This window comes from Cryptomeria japonica, chromosome 6 (genome assembly GCF_030272615.1).
Source record: "Cryptomeria japonica chromosome 6, Sugi_1.0, whole genome shotgun sequence".
Lineage (NCBI taxonomy): Eukaryota > Viridiplantae > Streptophyta > Pinopsida > Cupressales > Cupressaceae > Cryptomeria > Cryptomeria japonica.
In genome coordinates, this window is record NC_081410.1 from 146,392,466 (window position 1) to 146,412,496 (window position 20,031).

General features: G+C 41.2%; 1 protein-coding gene across 1 annotated transcript in view; it reads right to left on the bottom strand.

The window, feature by feature from the left end:
• The window catches only part of LOC131064984 (suppressor of RPS4-RLD 1), a 187,480-nt gene that overhangs the window by 123,800 nt on the left and 43,649 nt on the right, over nt 1–20,031 (bottom strand). Inside the window, exon 7 of the mRNA XM_057999333.2 lies at nt 16,952–17,018. Within this exon, the coding sequence (XP_057855316.1) occupies nt 16,952–17,018 (67 nt within the window). The remainder of the gene's footprint in view (nt 1–16,951; nt 17,019–20,031) is intronic.

Consider the following 20,031-nt stretch of genomic DNA (forward strand, 5'->3'; position numbering starts at 1 on the left):
GTAGATATAACTTAATACTATTGTTTTATTTTAATACATTACCAAAAAGCCTTATTTACTAATTAACCGGCTTACATCATCCCCCCCCCCCAAACTTGTCGTCTTCCAGACGACACAAAACAACAGAATAACAACAAAAACTATCTACTGAGAGGGACAAGAGGACGTCCCTGTTCCCATAGTGGCACGCTCTCGGAGGGTCTTCAGATTCTCTTTCAGCAATGAGTTGCTTCCCCTGAGTTGCTTTAAGAAGCCTGAGTGCATCCATTCAGTCTTTCTCAAAGGCAGCCAACTCCTGTTCCTTTCCCAGCCGCGTGGTTCTCTCTTGTGCCACTTCTTGTTCCAGAGCGTTGATTCTTTCTTTCAGCTCACTCCCTCACTATAGGGATAAGGTGTGTTCTCTTTCCATTTTGCCCACTTTCCAAGTCATCCCCTGGAGCTGTAAGAATGTAGTACAGAAAGTCCGCTCTATGGTAGTGAGAGCTCCCATTACCTCCTGATCTCCTCCTGTATGCCTGCTAAGGATCTGTGGTACTCCCCAGTCTGCTACCATCTCCAGAGTTTCCTTGTTGGGCCAACCTTGGTTCCTCATTTTCTCCGAGAACTCCCTCTCGCAGCCCTCTGCCATAAATGCCACCAATGCTTCCATTGCTTTCACTATAGCAGGCACATCGGATCCTCAAGAATGATCTATCATCCTCTGTGTGGCTGTCCTCATTACTTCCAACTCCGAAAGAAAATGTTGCGCAGCAGCTTCCAACCCTCTGACACCCTCTGCTGGTGAAGACGTGTTGTGCCCTTTCCTAGTTTCTCCAATCCTCTAGCTCTCCTCCTGTTGGTCAAACCCCAATGATGGTGATGGTGGAACCTCTATGTCCATCTGAAATCTGGCGAGCAGGCTGTCTGTTTCGGCCTCCATGTCTGATTCCTCTGTCCCCTTCCCCATGTCTCCTTCTGGCTCTTCCAAGTGCATTTCTTGTTCTGTGTTTCCTACATCCATGGTTGCGGGGGGATCAGTTATCGGTGCCACTACCAATGCGACAGCTCTAGCGGCTTCCATGCCCCTGGATGTGTTTATATGGAGGGTGTGGGCCCTTGCACTATGTCTCCTCAAGTCTATTAACTGGAATGGGGTCCCTGCGATCCCTGGTACCAAGTGTGTCGTGGTGGGAATTTGTGCCGGTTTGAAAAGTAACTTTCTCCTTACTCCCCATCCTGGTACGGCTGGTATGCCCCCATATGGCTTCCTGGCTCTACCTGTGGCAGACCTCCTACGTGTCCTCCTTCCTGTTCCATGCCCATCGGTTCCAATGTTGTGACTTCCAGCCCTGCCCTATCCTCCTTATCACCTTTTAATCCATGCATAGTGTGGCTTTGTTCCATACGGAATTCCCCTTCATCTTCATCAGATGAAGACAAGATATATGTCTCCTCTTCCCCCGTCTCTACCTCGTCAGAGTTGTCATCTTCCTCCCCTCCATCTTCCATGCTCCCTGCAAGTTCTTGCCTTGCTTTCTTTCTGGGTGTCTTTGTGGCTACTACTGTAAAAGTGCCCAGGTGTAGCCAATAGTACATGGCTGGCTTGTAGGGCTCCACCCGATTCGAGGCCACAAAAACTCCTCTATTTTCCGGCGCCACATGGGTTCTCAATGCTTCCAAGAAGAGGGCAATGATATGATGGGGCACGTACAAGGTTTTGTGTTTAAGGAGCATGGCCTCCTTTACCCGGCTGGAAAGGACCCGGCCCCAGTTGTATATTTTGTCGTTGCTCAGTCCGTACATGAGGCGTAGCATCCATATGGCAACATTGGAGGCTCGGCTTGCTGCTGTTAGCTTACTCTTCAGGATATCCATAATGCATCTCCACTCTGGTGAGGTGATGTAGGATTTTTCCAGGCCCCTTCTATTACTATTCTGCCACAAACTGTCCCATTGCTCTTCTGTGAGCGTATTACCACAAATGTGTTCCAGCAGCCGCTTCTTTTCTTCTGTAGACATTCTTGCTAATGGTTTCATGGCTGAATCGCCGCTACTTGGAATTCCGAATACCTTCCTGAATTCCTTGGGTGCATAAGAAATGACCACCGTTTGTCCCAAATAGTCAATTAATGATCTATGCTTGTCCCGCTCATATCCATGGACCATGGCGCGCAATATGGGTTTGAATTCTTTTAAATTGAAGATAGGCATAAAAATGATTTTATCAACCTCTGCTCTCCTCAATAAATTTTTTAGGGGGTGATCCTCCTCATTGCTTTCCCACCACCTCCTGCACTCACTTCCAAGAACTCCTTCAAACGTGAGATTCTCCACGTTTACCTGTTCTTGTGCTCTCTCCTGGCTTTTCTTGTCAGTTCCTGGCATGGCCATTGGTTGCTTGTTAGAAGTACGGGCATTGTTATTTATGTCGTAACTTCCTGTTCTAGAGTTGCCGTGACTCCATTTCACCATATTGTGCCTTGCTAGCGTATGCTTCTCCTTCACTGTGCCGCTATAGTGGTGGCCCCCTTCGTGGCCTTGAGCTCCTTCGCCGATGTCTATACTGCGGGGGTGATGGGACCAGTTTACCCCGTCAGTGTGTACGCTGCGACTGTGTATGTCGTGGTCGAGTGCTGCGTACGCCTTGGTTCGCGTATGTCGTCGTGGCCTTGGAGATAATCACCGCGCCTGTGGTGGCTAAGGCATACGTCGTGGCTGGGTGCTGCGTACGCCTTGGCTCACGTACGCCACGCCTTTGGCTAGGTGTTGCGTACGCTGTGGCTGGGTGCTGCGTACGCCTTGGCTCGCATACACCCCCTATGCCCCTTCCGCCTTTATGATCGCTTTTGCCTCCCCGTATGCCCTTCGTGCCCCAGCGTGCCTTCGTGCCACCGCTTCCCCACTTCGCACTATTGCTCCCCTTCGCCTCTTCGTGTACGTCGTGTCTGCCCTTCGCGGCTTGGCGTATGCTCCACCCGCTCCGACTGATGTCGTGTGTGCCCCTTGTGCACCCTCCTTTGGCTATGCGTACGCCCTGTGCACTCCTTCGGTGTTTACCTTCTGCAGCGCTACTACTCCAAACTTCCCCTTCGTTGCCTTCGCAAGAAATTATGTGCCTTCTTGCCCGTTTATCATTTTTCTTAACATGTCAGATGCTTTTTATCCTCCACTTAGTCTTTTCCGAACCACTCCTTCCTTTATTTTGCTGGTCCCATATTAAACGTTTTATATTTTCTCTGGTCTTTATTATCTTTCTATGGCCTTCTCTTTTCATGCGTAATGTTTTTATTTGCGTTCTCTTTTTTTTTTAATTTTTCCTTGTTTTTCCAATTTCTTTGAACCCATGCTCCTAACTTTCGTGACTTAGAGCCATCCTCGTCTTCCTTGGTCCCACATTCTGTCAAGTCATACCCCAACATATTCGCAGCAACAGTTTCTCTCTCCTGGTAGATTTTGAGTTTTGACCCATTCACTGGGTCTTTGATCGGATTGCCATCTATGGTAGATAATTTTATAGCTCCGTTTGCCCCTACTCCCTCTATTTTATAGGGCCCTAACCAAAGTACCCTGAACTTCCCAGGTCGAAGTTCATTCCAGCCATTGTATTTGAGCACCAATTGTCCCGATGAAAATTTCATTTGTCTCAGGAGTTTATCATGCCAGAACTTCCTTCTTCTTTGGGCTACTTTTGTGGCCCATTGTGCCACTGTCCTACGTTCCTCCATCTGAAGTAATGTATTCAACCGCTCCCTTAAGCTCTCCTTGTCCCCCAACCGGTTTTGGACCGCTATTCTCAAGCTCGGTACAGTGTACTCTACTGGCATCATAGCTTCCTACCCATACATGAGCTGGAATGGGGTATGCCCAGTAGTGGCTTTGTAAGAAGTACGATAGGCCCACAACACCGCACCCAACCTTTCCTCCCAGTCCTCTTGTTCTACTCAAGTCATATAGAATGGACACCAACACTTTGTTTGTTGACTCTGCTTGCCCATTCGCCCTTGGGTAGTACGGACTTGACAGCGTGTGAAAAAATCTGAATTCTATTGTCATGGTGCGTATCACCTGATTCACAAAATGTACGCCCCTATCACTGGTGACTTGTATCGATATTCTGAACCGAGTTACGATCTGTTCATATAGAAACTTGACGGTGCTGAGTGTCGTGTTGTCTGGAAGAGCTCTAGCCTCGGCCCATTTTGTAAGGTATTTTGTAGCCACGACTATGCATCGGCATTTGTGCGCTTTGCTTGTCTTGAGTGGCCCTACAAAATCTAGCCCCCATCTCTCAAACAACTCCTACGGTTGGGATGGAAAAAGAGGCATGAAGTCTCGTTTGAGTGGCTTACCTGCCCTTTGGCGAGTATCACAACTTGACACCCATTCCCGCGCATCTACATAAAGTGTAGGCCACCACAACCCTGCTAGCAATATTTTTATTGCGGTAGCATCCAGGCCCATATGCCCTCCCGCTAGTCCTTCATGTGATTCCCTAAGAACCCCAAGAATTTCTTCCTCCAAGACACACCTTCGTAGTACCCCATCAAGGCCCATTTTGTACAAAAGCCCGTGGATCAGTTGGAACGTTGTGCTTTTCAGTGCCAGCTTCCTTCTTTCACTTGGGGGCATCTCCTTCGGGAACGTTGCTCTGGAGAGATATCATCCAAGCTTCTCATACCAAGATGGTAAGACTGCTATTTGGAACAAGTGGCCATCTAAGAAATCCTCATTCACCCCCCTTCTGCGTGTTCCCCTGATTTTATTCTTGACAGATGATCAGCCATTACATGGCTATTTCCTAGTCGCACCACAATGTTGAAAGTAAATTCCTGAAGTAAGATCAGCCATTGACTTACTCTCCCTTGGTTGACCGGTTTGTTAACCAGATACATGAGTGCCTGGTGATCCACGAAGAAGGTAAAGGGCGTGGCCAGGAGGTAGTGACAGAATTTTTGCACTGCATACACCATCCCCAAGGCCTCTCGTTCTGTGGTGCTATAGTTTCTTTCTGCTTTTGACAGCAAGCGGCTAGCAAAGTATATAGGGTGATCCAAGCTTGTGGCTCCCGCCTGTGCTAAAGTGGCGCCAATGGCAAAGTTGGAGGCATCTATATGCACATGAAATTTATTGTCCCAATTTGGGTATATTAGGATGGGTGCGCTTACAAGTCTGGATTTGAGTTCCCTGAAGGCTTCTTCTTGCTCTATGTGCCATACAAATGGCTCCCCCTTCCTTGTGAGTTTTTCCAGCGGGAGGGAGACCTCAGCAAATCCCTTAATAAACCACCAATAGTACCCTACATGGCCAAGGAAGGATTTTACTCCTGTAACATCCATTGGGTTTTCCATTTCCATGATGACTCTTACCTTATCTGGATCAGTCTTCAACCCTGCTTTGCAGACTATATGGCCAAGTAACCTTCCTTGTGGAACGAGAAACCGAGATTTCTTTGGATTGAGGGCAAGTCATGCTCGATGACACCTTTCCATGCACTCCCCCAATACTTTCAAGTGGTCCTTCTTCTCATTGTATACTGACCAATCATCCAAGAATGCTTTAAAATTTCTAGTCGCCATCTTGTCGAAGATATGCAATATGATCCTCTAGAATGTGGCTGGGGCGTTGCATAATCCAAATGGCATCCGGTTATACGCGTAAACTCCATCCTCAACAATAAATGTGGTTTTTAGCTTGTCTTCTTCTGCTATGCTGATCTGGTTGTAGCCCGAAAAGCCATCCATGAAGGAATAAAAATTGTGCCCCGTCACTTCTTCCACTATACTATCAGTAAAAGGTATGGGGAACGGATCTTTCATAGTTACAGCATTTAAACATCTAAAGTCTCCGCAGATGCGGATCTGATTCCCTTCTTTCTTGAGCGAAATGACAATGGATAAGACCCATTCGCTGGTTGGCACCCGGAATATGATTCCGGCCTCTAACATCTTTTCTATTTCCTCTTGCACCTTTGCCGCATAATTTTTGTTCATGCGGTAGGGGCGTTTCCTTACCAGCCTAGCCCCTGGTATTAATGGTATGTGATGTACGCATAGTTTTGGAGTCACTGCATTCAAATCCTTATATGTCCATGCGAACACATCTTTGTATTCGAGAAATATTTTAAATGTTGCTGCCTTTAGTACGGGATCCCAATCGTCCCCCACTAGTATTACTTTTGGGTCCTTTTCTTCCCCAAGGTTGGCTTGTCGTACCTTTGGTTCCACATATTGTACGACCTCATTTTCTCCAAATTGGTGAGTCGGAGCCCCATCTACCCGAGCCTCCCCTTCCTGATATTCGGCAAATTGTGGTGGGTAGGTATTGTCTTCCTCAATCTCAAGGATATCCAACACATTACACTCTGGGTGGAAGATTTCGTAATCCTCCATCTGCCAGTGGAATAGCCCATTGATAGAACTCGTCTCGTCCTCTGAGTGATTCCCTAAGTGGAGGACTCCCTCTTCATTAGGTTCCATCTCACCATCCTCCCCCAGTGCTTCTTTCTCCGACCCAGAGTCTGAAGCCACTTCCTGACTCACTACTTGGTTCCGTAGATCAATGATATATTTTTTCCCTTCACTTTCGATTGAGGGAATGTTTTTCTTCCAATTGTGGTCCGCTTTGGCCATGATGAGCCATCCTCCACCCAAGAGTGCATCATATCCCTTCCTTGCTAAAGATATAACCATAAAATCCAGAAAGAATCGTTGGGTTCCAATGGTTACCTTTTGTCCCATGAGTGTGCCAATTGGTTTTATCCCTTGTTGGTCTGCTCCTACCAGGTGGAATGTGGGTGGCCACAGTGTTGGTTTCCCCAAGGCCTTCCATGTCTCCTCCAGTAACACATTTACTGCTGATCCTCCATCCACAATCATATTGGTGAGTTTGTAGCCCATGATTTCCATTTCTACTACAGCCGGTGTTCTACCCACACCTACTGTCATCAACATGGGGTCAATGGTCTCCTTTGAGTGGTTCCTTTCTTCCACTTCCTCCTTGTGGCCTGGCGTCTTTTCCTCCTTTCTGGCCTCCTCCACCTGGTTTATGGCTATCCGCAGTTGTGGTAGTGTCTGCAACAAATCCGCTACTCGGACCGGCACGGTGGTTTGTAGTAGTTGCTTTATTATGGTTGCTTCAGAGTCAGCTCGTATGGTGTTGGTGGGTTGGTGGGATACTGTCTTCCGCCGTTCCTCACTAATTTCCCATTCTACTTCCTTTTGTGCCTCCTTCAATCTTTCCTTTTCTATACCCGGGTCAAGGTACGTTAGTTTCCTTGCATGGGATCGGGTAATGGCCGATAGTTCTGGTTCAGACCGAACTACCTCGAGCATGTTCACACCTTTCTGTCTTGGACACTCTGCATCTTCGTGGTTGCCTGGCCCACACCATTTGCAAAGTAGCCCTCCTCCTTGTCCAACACCATTCTGGCAGTCGCGTGCAAAATGGCCCCATTCATTACACCTTCGACATTGTATCATTGGTCTGCCTTTTGCATCATATTGGATGCGACCCCGTGGGGTATTATTATTGCTATTGTTGTTACTCCCCCTCCGACTGCTCCTATAGCCACCTGGTGATGCGTCTGAGTTTGTGTTCTTGGAGGGTGTAGTTGGTGGTGTTGCTTGTTCTTGAGTATATAGTACCTGGGCACTCCTTGCCTTCAAGTTGTAGGGGCATTCCTTAATGGAATGTCCCAACACTTGGCAGATATCACAGAAAACTTTCTTCGGGCAATTGGTTTTTGTGTGTCCCTCCAGTTTGCACTCTGTGCACAAGAGTTCCCTGCCCTCCCTACTTTCTTCCTTCTGAGTCCGCATTTCCCGCATCATCCGTCTCATATCCTTCCGGAGTGCTTGTATCGTCCAGGACTCCTCCTCGCTTTCTTGATCACTACTATCTTCATCACTTGTGCACTTCTTACCCTTCGATGTCTTGTCCTCGCTTTCAATGTCCATGGCACTATTGTACGCCTCCATGAAAGTAGATGGAGGTACTACCTTCATCTTTTCCTGCAGGGATGGGTTCAGTCCCTCGGTGAACCATCGCTTCTCCAAACCATCGGCTGGGGTATTGTCCATTTTTCCAATCAATTCTTCCAGCCTACGGTAGTAGGACCTTACCATCTCACTTTTGCCCTGTCTGGTGTTGTATATTTCTGCTACGATCTCGTCATCGTCCCGAAGTAACCGAAACTCCTCCTCGAACCCCTTAGCAAGTTTTTTCCAAGTATCCTTTGAAGTGGTGGGCAAGTCCATGTACCAGTCAATGGCAATTCCACGGAAGGTGGCTAGAAATGCTTTCAGCCAGTTGTCCTCATCATCCTCGCAATTGGCCTGCAATATGGTGACACAAGTTTTACAGTGACAGGCGGGATCCTCTGATCCTATTCCATTGAATTTGGGAAGTTTCTGCTTTTCGGGGTTATGTGCCATCTTTCTCGTACTCCCCGGGTTACTCTGGGGATTGTTGAATGACTCGGTTGGTGCGGTTGTTTGCTCCCAATTATCACTACTCTCTATCGCTTGTGGGCTGTTGTGACTCCTATCCCACTCTTGTGTATGTTGCTGAGAACCTTCTGCCAGGCTCCCTCTTTCTTCAACTATCCGATAGAGTTTCAGGCGCCTCTCCAGTTGCTCCTGGATGCGCAGGGATCTTCTCACTATGTCTTCTTGGCTCCCTTCTTGCTCCTCCCAGGATTGTCGTCTTCGATCCTTGTTGAGTGTATTTGGCATTAATTATTGGAACTACAGTGGTTTCACCGTTGTGTGGAGTCCCTCTGCTCTTCTTCCCTTCAATTCCTTTCTTTGTACTGTTGGAGCACTCGCTGCCTACGTTGCTCCCTTCGTACGTTCTCTCGTTCCTCATCACGTTCCACGAGTACACGTGCCAACAACCGTGGAAGACTACCCAGGAGATCATGTACCGCCTAGTTCACGTTGAGTTCCGTCTGTACCGTACCAGCCGAGACAGCGCTCAGTTCCGCTTCTCGTTGTACGTACCGGTCCACAGAAATGTCCCACGCGTGAATCAGGTCTTGTGTCAACTGATCCTCCCTGGTTACTTTGGTGTTATCCTCTACATCACTGTCTGTTACTAGGATGCTTTGGTCAAATGGATGACCCATTATGCTTCCATCCCGCCAGCCTTACCTCCTGAGACCTCCGGATTGGACTTGGGCAACGGCGCCAAAAATGTTAGTAGCCTAAGTGGATTAAGTTGTAGCATACAGAACACCAAGATCCAAATTATAACACCTGAGCATAATAAAACATTATCATGGAACCAACAACACACAATACAGTATACCAAGATATATTCATGCAACACAGATGTATATCATATTAATCTCCACTAGAATGTGTCTCCAAATGTGCTACAAGCTTACATATAAAGAGTTTGCGGTTGGTTAGGCCATCAACCGTCAGACAACCAACTACCCCATAGATATAACTTAACACTATTGTTTTATTTTAATACATTACCAAAAAGCCTTATTTACTAATTAACTGGCTTACAAAGACAAATCAGCATTAGTCAAAAGACAAGTCAGACCCATACATAAATAATGTAGAGATTAATAAAGAGTCTGAATAGTTCATAATAATCAAAAAGGTCGTATAAGAAATAGAAGGGTGTGAATTATTGTAAATCTACTAATAATTATCGAAAGTCACGATGAGATTACTATTAGTAATGTCTCCTCATAAAGGTGGTGTCTTAATTGTTGACCGATTCATTTAAAAAGAAACAATAACAAATAAACAAAAGGGAAGTAAAAGAGTGTGATGGATAAAGGATACCGTTCAATAAAGTATTAAAGGAGATAGGAATTGCAATTCATAAGGGGCAAAGACTAGGGGTGTGAGAAAGACTGTCTGCGTCAGAGATTGTCCCCCAACACTAGACAATGATAATACTCCCAAATTAATTAATACGGAAATCATTCAAAGTAGCATCGTATCATATAATCCTATAGAGATAATAATTGAGGTATAAAGGAAATATTTCTGTAACTAAGCGGGCTCAAGACATATCTACATATCACGCTGTCTTAATTTGAAGTAGGCTAAACATTTAGAGACTTGTGATCGGGTGATAAGGCACCATGTGGACAAATAGAAACCACCGATCAGAACAGATCAGAATTGCATTAAGCTACAGGCGGTAGCATCCTTGACCTTGATAGTATGCACAGGGATGTATTCTTACTATAGGAAGTTAGATAGTGCTTCTATGCCAAATTTAATATTAATAAAAATATTAATATAGAGTGCATTATGTATTTAAAAAGGATACTAAGTATAATGATAATGGCAGACCAGATCTGACATGCATCAGATCTGTCTGCCATGACCAGCCACCAAACATATTACTAACAAGAAATGTTTAGTTAGTAGTATTAGTAATGTATAAAATAGGATATTAGCTAATACACAAATAATTTGTAATCTATTACTTAATTTAATTATGAATACATCAGAGTAAGAAATAATATAACGATTATAAATATAAATGTTGATAATAATAAATGTTAATATAATACCCTTAGAAATTAGTAATAATTCACATAAATAGTAATTAATAAATACGTAATGATCTATAAATGAATCAGAATAAGATCAACTATTTACTATTTAGTATGGCAAGATAACAAGTACTTGATTGACTATAGAAGGATAGAACATTCCAGATTTGATTCATGTTAAGGTAGTCTTGACTCTTAATCAAGTTATTTTAAGCCATAAGTAATTTGAAATAGATTAATTATGGTTAAAATAGACCAAACCCTAGTAGGGGACATTACACTTAATCACTGAGTTTTTATTAATGCTTGGTCTTAATCATTTGTCTTTTATATCATTCATAAAGATAAGACAAGGAGCTTTCTCAATATTAACAATACTTGACGGAGTCTTGTTTGGGGACATCACAGTTTCACTAAACAGAAATGTTTTTGAAGGTCAATCCAAAAGCATCATGATGATATGAAATTTGTTATCATGAAATATCCCACCCCTATGACTTGTATGTTTTTAAGTTTTAGGAATTTTTAATTTTTTTGAGTTTTTGCAATATTTGTTTTTTTTTTGTGTTTTGCATAAATTAAAATGAGTCTACACAGGAAAACAAGGGATAACCCTGGAAACAACTTCTACTCACTAAATAAAGTAATAAACCAACTGTACAATACCTAGAAAAACATATTGCATTAATGGCAAATATTGAACATGCCCTTTTGCTGATATGATGAACAATATTAATTTTTCTGTTATCGGAGATGGAAACCAGGCTAATATCAATCTGAAAAAACTCTTTCTTCCAAGCCCAAACGCCTCTCAAATGGACTGTAGCAACGAAACACCTGTCTCCACAATTTCCTATGCACACAAAATGGAGAGCTCAACTCCCAGCACTCCCACGTCCTAGCCAGGAAGGTGCGGCTGCAAGGAAAAAGATACGGCCTACTTGTGACATTTTCACACATCGCCCCATTGCAAATGGGGACCCCCACTTTCTGCCTTGCTTTAGTGTTTTGCTTAGCAATAGTTTCTTAGTTCTTAACCTTTACTTATGAGTGGGGATTGGTTTTGTCAGTCCAGGAAGGTGAGTTTAGATTGAAGTTGCTAAGGATGTCAAAACTACAAGATTGTTGTCAAAGATGTCAATATTGTCAATGTTGTCAGGTTGCAAGGAAAGATGCTAAGTTGCTAGGGTTGAATTTGTTTAATGTCATCCTTGAACATAGGAGAGTAAAATGTGCCCAAGTCTTGATTTAGGTGAGTAAACAATTAAGCATGTTGAGAACAAGCTGAAACATGTGGATGAGGTGGAATTAACTCCTGACCTAAATTGAAACGTGTAGCCCTAAAGGTTAGCATGTGGCATCAAATTCAAAGTTGAAACATGTAAGGCTGGATCTAATGTAACATGGAGATAAAGAGCAGCCTAAATTTGAGGCGTGTGGATCTTAATCATAACATGTGGAAGGAGAAGTCACTCGTTCCACTTGGGGACTAAAAGCCTGGCCTACTTGAGCTCACTGCCACTTGACCCTCAAAAACCCGACCACCCCTAGCAGATTTCGACTTTCTGGTCAAATTCACAACTTCCAGTACACCCCCAAAACCCCAGCCATTATCATGCAGTCTTCTTGTTGCAACTCAAAACCCAGCATGAAGTTGGCAAGATTAACCCTTGATGTGAAGAAGAAATGTTGAAATTGCTCAATCTAAGATTCTTTGAAGTGAATTGAGTGAAGAGTGCTCCAAATTAGCAAGTTTTAGCAACAAGGTAGAATACTTCCTTTACACCTTGAAATCCACGAACTACCTTGCTCACTTCTACTTGCTGGTCAAAAGCCCAGACTTCTCTTGCTCACTTCCACTTCCCATCAAAAAATCCGGCCTGCCTCAACTTCCATTTGCTAGTAAAAAGTCCAGCCATCTCACTATCACTTCCAGTGCACCCTTAAATCCCCAGCCACCTTGGGTTTACTTCCACTTAGCTCGGCCATCATGGCATCATTTCCACTTTAGGCCTAAAAACCCAGCCTTCCTAGCAGTCTTCCACTTCATGTTAAAATCCACAAATCAGACCTATAAAGGGTGAAATCTCAGACTGAAAAGTCCCAATCAAACCTAAAATCAGTAAAATCAGACATGTCAAATCATTAGGAATGCAATGCATATCAGATTAGAGAAGTTTGAAAATAGGTAAAATGAGTATATATATTAGTCATGTTTGATGATACCCTTGTTTGTTTTCCAGGCAGCTAAGGAAAATGAATGAAGGAAGCAAGCACATGGAATGCAGGAGAAAAAACTTCAACATTGTGGGGATCAACACATGGAAGCGGCTCAAAGGAGAGAGGACTTCACAATGGGAGAAACCAAGCAAGGCAAGGTGGCGGATTGCTCCACATGATAAAAACCCCAACATTCATCAACATTGCAAAGGAAGCATAAGGACTCATCATCACAAAGTAAAGATCATTATCATGAAAGAGCAAGCATAAGAGATGAAAGTGCTAAACGAAGGAATTTTACAACTATCTTGAATTTCTTCTAGAAATCCAAGAATCATTGCCAGTATAGCAAGAGAGTAATCCAAAATGGAGGCTTCAAGTGAAGGGATTCAGGATCAAGGATAGGTAAAGTTGATCAGGTCAGAGAGGATGGTGCAATTTGGGAATATCTCCCACCATTATCACCTCAAACACTTGGAAATGTTGAGTATCAAGAGATATTGTCTAAATCACAAACACATGTGCTGAGTTACAAGGAGTAAGTTGAGGTGGCACCTAGTCATCACCTACCCAATCACATCATTCCAAGTAAAGGCATCCAGGTTCAATGCACTTGACTCATCCAACAAGGAAGATAACTACCACATGTGGAGGCACAAAGTTCAATGTACCTAACCTCCTCATTCATTGGTCAAACTTTCAAGGAAGGACATGTGTCCCATTAATTGTAATTTTATCATTGGTCAAGCATTAAATGCTATGTAATGGGTGTAACAAACCTTAATCAAGGTTTCTATCTTTCAATCTTGACCATTGATATAAATATTATCCTAGCCACTAAATTGTATTGAGAGCACTATATAAGGCTTGCTCTCCTCATTTGTAAAGGCTAATAGTGAATAGTGAATCACAGGTTAATAGTTGATCAATAGTTGATAGTAGATAGCTAGAATAAAGTAGGAGAAAAGGAGATTGTTGCCAAGACTTTGTTGCAAGAAGCATATTATTTTCATTGAAGATATGGTGAATTTCATGTGGTGATTCAAAATAATCATGGTCTATACTTCTCATTTATTTTCATGTTGATTAAATGGATGTAAGTTATTGTGGATGATTAATGGTGAATTCGCATGTTCATACTACTTGTATTTTGCTGATTGCCAATTACTTTGTGTGGTCAACTGAACTCTTTATTCAAGCTCAACTTCAATTGCTACTCACTTGTTGATATGCATCACATTGATGGTGTCTATGTTATTGGTGGTGATTTGAATATCATAAGATTACCTTAGAAGATCACACTAGCTTTGTGGAATTGTTCTTTACATGGCAAAGCAAAGTCTAGTAGAATTTCACTAAGTCGTTGATAGTTTCTTACATTCTTAAGAGTAGTGTAGCTTTCTAAACCCTCATCTTTTTTTTTATCTTTTTTCAATTCAAGTAAATTTCATGGTCCAGCAGCCTTCAAGCAAGACTTCATGCAAAACATAAGTCCCCTTGGATTACCAGCAATCACATCGACCATTGAGCTTACCCACGCGTCAAAATATGATATTTGGAACCTTGGAGTCACCTCGTATGATCACGAAGTTTAGCATAAGAAGAGATTTGTTCAAGAGAGGATAAGACACCTTGGTATTTTATTTTGCATATGAAGTGCATAAAAAACACATCAACACTACTCTAGAAAGGTATGGCCAGCTAAACTAATACAAAAAAAAACTCATCAACTCTGCAAGCAAGTTTGATCCTTCCATCTACACTGAATCTTCATCAAAACTCTAACCATAATCAGCTCCAAACTGAAAATTTTAAGCACAGATGCAACCCCTGAATGGAATTACCAAAAAACAATACCCTAGAGAGGTCTTTCACTCCTACAAGTACCCAATCCTATGAAGGTTTTCATCTCCACAAGTTGTTGGTTCAAAACAATTGCTCAACTCCAAAGACAAACTCTTCAAATGATTTTCCCATGAATGAATGAGAATTAGCGCTCAAGCTCTATTTATTTCTTCCTTCCATAAAATCCCGCCTAAACATAAAATATACTTCAGCTTCAATCTTTTCATATTTCACTTTATTATTTATTTAACATATTTCTCCAACTTAAGTGTCCAACTTATTATTTCAATGAAATATTAAAAATTCACTTTATATTCCTCACTTAGGCATCCATCATAAAGTCCCTTTTAATTAATTAAAAAAACATTAGAGTTCAACATTATATTTAACTTTATTAATAAAGTTATTTTAATATTAATGATTCAAGACTAAAAACTGCAATTGAATATCAATTTTGGCATCCAACTGACCTTCCAAAAATAAAAGATAATCAACTGACCATGTCGCCAATCCACCTGTGACTCACTAAAAATAGTAAGTATGGTCCTATGTACTTACTGAAAAATAGTATGGAAAACAAGCTTCAACCAGAAAGTATATTTGAAATAATAATTGATTATTTATTACAAAAGGAGATGAAAGCTCCTTAAATAGAGATTACAAGACAATCTTTCCATAACGGAAACAATCGAGAATAGAAACACAAAAGACAAAAAGGAAACTTTCTAAAACTAAATGAAGATGAAAGACATAGAAGGAAGTTTCTAAATGCTAACTAAATGACTAAGATGACCATTATATACATATTACAATATTATTTTTAATACCCTCCCTTAATGGTCATTCTACCAACTACCCTACAAAAGATGTGACATAATTTGCAAGTCATTTGGCCACGAATGCATAGAAGGCTGCCCCCTTCACTGATGAATGCTCTGCGACATGAACTTGTTGATGAGACCCTCCATGGTTCCGCAGAACTTCTAGATATGATCAAGTTTACCAGAATCCTTCTAACATGATGTTGGGTAACAAAGCTATCCCTCTCGCTATTCAGAGACACATAAACTGAGATCAACTGCTCAAAAACTTCAATTTTTGTTGATAAAAAATCGGCAAAAAAATGAAACCAATGAAACTTACGATTTTGTCCAAAAATTATCAAAAAAGTTGCTCTAGGACAACACCACAATTTTGTGAAAAATTGTCAAACTCTTGATGCGATGCTGAAATCACACACGGTTTTTTGAAAAATTTGACAAAAACCTTCATTTTTGTAAAAAAACAATAAAACCCCATGACCACGATTTTTAGGGAAAAATCATACAAAACCTTTCCATGATTTTTTGCGGATAAAAAAATCAGAAAAAACAAAAAACAGCAACACCCTTCATGATTTTTTATGGAAAAAAATCAAAAAACCCTAGAAAGAACCCATGAACTGAAAGACGAACAAAAACCCTTAAGGAAATGCCTTTGAAAATCTTCAATAAAACCCTCAAATTTTTTTTTAAACAATTGACCAAAAAAACCCTACTGAAAATTTTTGACGAAAAATTCAAATAAAAACCACAATTTTATTTTAAAAATTGTCAAATCTTCTGAAAAATATTTCAAGTAACAACACCACTATGATTTTTCATAAAAAAACGTAAAAAACTTCTATTAATAAATTCCAGGTGAATACCCACGAATTTCTTTTCAAAAAAAACTTAAACCCGCTCTGATAGGAAAATTATCTAATTATTTATTAATTAGGTTCTATAATTTATTTTTCACTTGAGCTAAAGTTAGGTACTTTTTATTATCTAGAGTTTCATTTTCTAGCATTAGTTCTAGATGTAGTTGAGCTTTTAGCTCCTACTTAGCATTGCTTTAGCTCTCCTAGTTTCAGCATTAGGGTTTGTAACTAGGGTTTCATTCATCCTTTATAATGATTAATGCATTCATTGTAATTGTACCTCCAATATTGTATCTTCAATCATTCTTTGTGCATAATACAATATTCTTTGGTTGTTATAGAGCATATTGTTTTTGCTTGATCTCTTTTGTGTGATAGTATTTTGCTTGCAGATGATTCTTGGCACAAAATGATAATTGATTATTCGATGATTACAAAAGGAGACAAAAGCTCCTTAAATAGAGAATACAAGACGATCTTTCTATAATGGAAACAATTGAAAATAGAAATGCGAAAGACAAACAAAACTTCCTAAAACTAACTATAAACAAAGGACATAAAAGGAAGTTTCTAAATACTAACTAAATGACTAAGATGACCATTATATCAAATATTACAATATTGTTTTAATAATATTCACTTGTAAAGGATTTTATCCAATAATAAAGTAACTATTGTGTGCATGAGACAAATCAAGTTACCTCTTTCGTGCAAAATGTCTGATGACTTCGGATCAAATTCTAGTGCTCTCGTTAGGTCTTTAACTGCCTGGAAAACCAAAGGTAATGGAACAAATCACACATACACTTTGTCATCACGAATAGCTTACATAAATGTATGACACTTTTAAACAGCAATACTTCACAAAGAGTCACGTGAAGGAAATCTCAACAACCAGTATCACTAATTAAGACATTAAAAGTCCAGTCCTAAAGGAATATAAAATGAGCTAGGAAATATTCTATCTTCAACATTGTGCATGTAAGAGAAATACGATAAAAGTACAATTGCTACTTTAATCTTTGCAACATCTAAAAATAATCTGAATTAAGAGTGAGAAATGAAAGTAAGTCATCAAAACTCAAAATGTTTTTACTGTCCATAGACAGATTAAGAAAGACACCACACTACTGTCACAGCATAATTAGTAAAAGTTCTAAGAAACTATCCAATCTTCGATATCCTTTATTGTTGCTCTTTCTACAAAGAATTAGCGCACAGTGATCTTTTCAATATCAGACAAGTTTAGTGCACCCTTCTGTGTGTGTTTTTTTTGTTTTCTTCTCGTTAAAACTAGTTTAAGAATATTTCTAGACAATCACCCTAAAATTAATTCCCCAAGAATAAATTGTTGTTCTTCAACATTGACCCTTCTACAATTAAAGTTAAGGATAAAAATCATCTCCAAGAATACTAACAATCTTGTCCATTTCATATTTGTTAGATTTGTTTTTAGTGTACTGGTACACATTGTACCCTTACAAATCCTAACAGGCAGCAAAATTAATCTTGTGCTGTTGCCTATGCAATCAAGTAATTTATTACATTAATAGCATCACAAATAAAATAACCTCATTCTAAAATATTCTATTGTTCAAATCAATAGTCTATGATCCCTTTTCAAAAATTCACAAACGAGTACATTTCCTAACAATAAGTGTCCTGGATCTAACCGTAATAATTCCTATTATCACAAAAACTCACACTCTTGCTGAGCTATCAACTCAGCAACCTTGTGAAACATAGAAACAACCCCGAAATGCGGGACCTTGCGCAAGGGGGTTGAATCTTCGGAGAAGACCGACTTCCTTCTCAATACAGGTGCAGGTGTTGAACCAACTCAACACTTCAAAACTAACTCCTAGGCCTATCCTAACAACTTGCAGAGGTAAAGAGAAGAGAGAATTGCTTGAAATAAAAGGAGGTGATGCACCAAGAAGAGATTGTTCCTCTCCCTACCCGAAATGACACAAAGAATCAACTGAAAAACCCAGGAGATACACAAACTTCAGTTGTATGTGTGACCCCAATGCATGTATGGAGGTTAGAATTCGTTGAATGCCAAGAGGGGAGAAGGTTTCCCACAAGTCCCACTCAAAAATAAGTTAACACAACGTAAATGAGAGAAGAGCCACAAAACATACACCTATGATGAAGGTAAGAAAACATACACAACATACATAAGTTAAAAGAAGGCAAGAATGGTGATTTCAATTAATTATAAGGCCAATGGCCAACTTACAGTTGCAAAATACAGAATAATACAAGAGAAGTAAGAGAGCGTATAATAGCTCGAGCCAGCAGGGAGCGAACCCTTTACAATGAGGCTTAACAGCCTTTATATAGAAAAATGGTTACAAGAGTGATCATGACCCCTGCATACCAGTCTAAAAGTGCAGGGAAGTGCATGTACTTGACTTCTATATACATGCAAGCAACCTAGCCATACCCACAAAAGGCAACCCTGAGAAGGTGGATTGACTGACCTTCCAAAGTCAGAGTATGAAGACATGACATAAGTCACTGCAACAAGCATGGCCCCGTACCTCCCTATTGTGACCATTTCACACATCGCCCCATTAGAATGGGAACCCCCTCTTTTTCTTAGGGTTTTGCTTTCCCTTAGTTAGGTTTTCTCTCTGCTTGCTAGGTTTGGAGTGAGTGAGTGGTCGCCTGGGCTGGATAGATTAGGGTTTCTCTTTGATAGCTCGTCTTAGGGCTTCTTTCAATCTGAGTCTAGCCTGGTTTTGGGAGGTCATTAGTTGTCTGCCTGGAACCCTAGGTTTGCCTTAGTGGAGCTTTTCCTTTCAGAGGAATGAAGATGGATAGATTGAGTGAAAGAGATGGTAGGTCTCAGGTCAGGCTAGGTCTGGATTGATGGTTTTCCTGTTAGAGTCTTATTTTTCCTCCAGGTCCGAGTCGATTAAGCGGAGTCAGTGGTCAAGGAGAGATGGAGGTGGCGATTTCAAAAGTGGATGAGCAAATGCACTTGATGATGACTGAAGGAGTTTTGGAAGGATATCCAAGGTTTGAAGTATCAGAATAATGGAAGTTAGCCCGGAAGAGGAAATTAGCTCCCGACCGTTCCAAAGGGTCCAGAGCGAAAATCCTCATAACCCTCATTTCCTTCCTAATTCTGGCTAAGCTATTGGTCTCTAAGGCATGTTGGAAGGTGGATTGATGTACTCTGGCCAAGAGAAGTGAATGAAGGCACTAAAAGGTGAGGATTTTGTCCAAGAACATGATTTTCACTCCTGACCCTTCCAAAGGGTCCAGAGCGAAAATCCTTATACACCTCAATTTTTCACTTGTCAAGACCAAATTCCTAGTTTTTGAGGCATGTATGGAAGTGTTTGACATATTCTAGCCTTAGGGAGTGACTTGAGGTGGAGGAGATGAGAGATTTTAGCCCAAATGAAGATTTTCGCTCCTGGCCCTTCCAAAGGGTCCAGAGCGAAGTCTTCCATTTTTGCCTTCCTTTGACCTTGAAACCTAGTTTGACCTCGCCTAGACCCAGTTGGATGGAGATTTGTCTTGATTGCGATGAAAGGAAGTTGAATTGATCAAGTTTGTATGTGAATGAGTTGAAAGGAAGATGAGAATCAACCTGGGAAGAGATTTTCGCTCCTGACCCTTCCAAAGGGTCCAGAGCGAAAATCCTTGAAGACCTCAATTTCTTCATTGTCCACGCCGAGCTCTTGGTTTCTAAGGCATGCTTGGAGGTGTTTTTGAATGTTCTAGCCTTGTAAAGATTGAAAGATGAGGAATTCTAGCCTAAAAC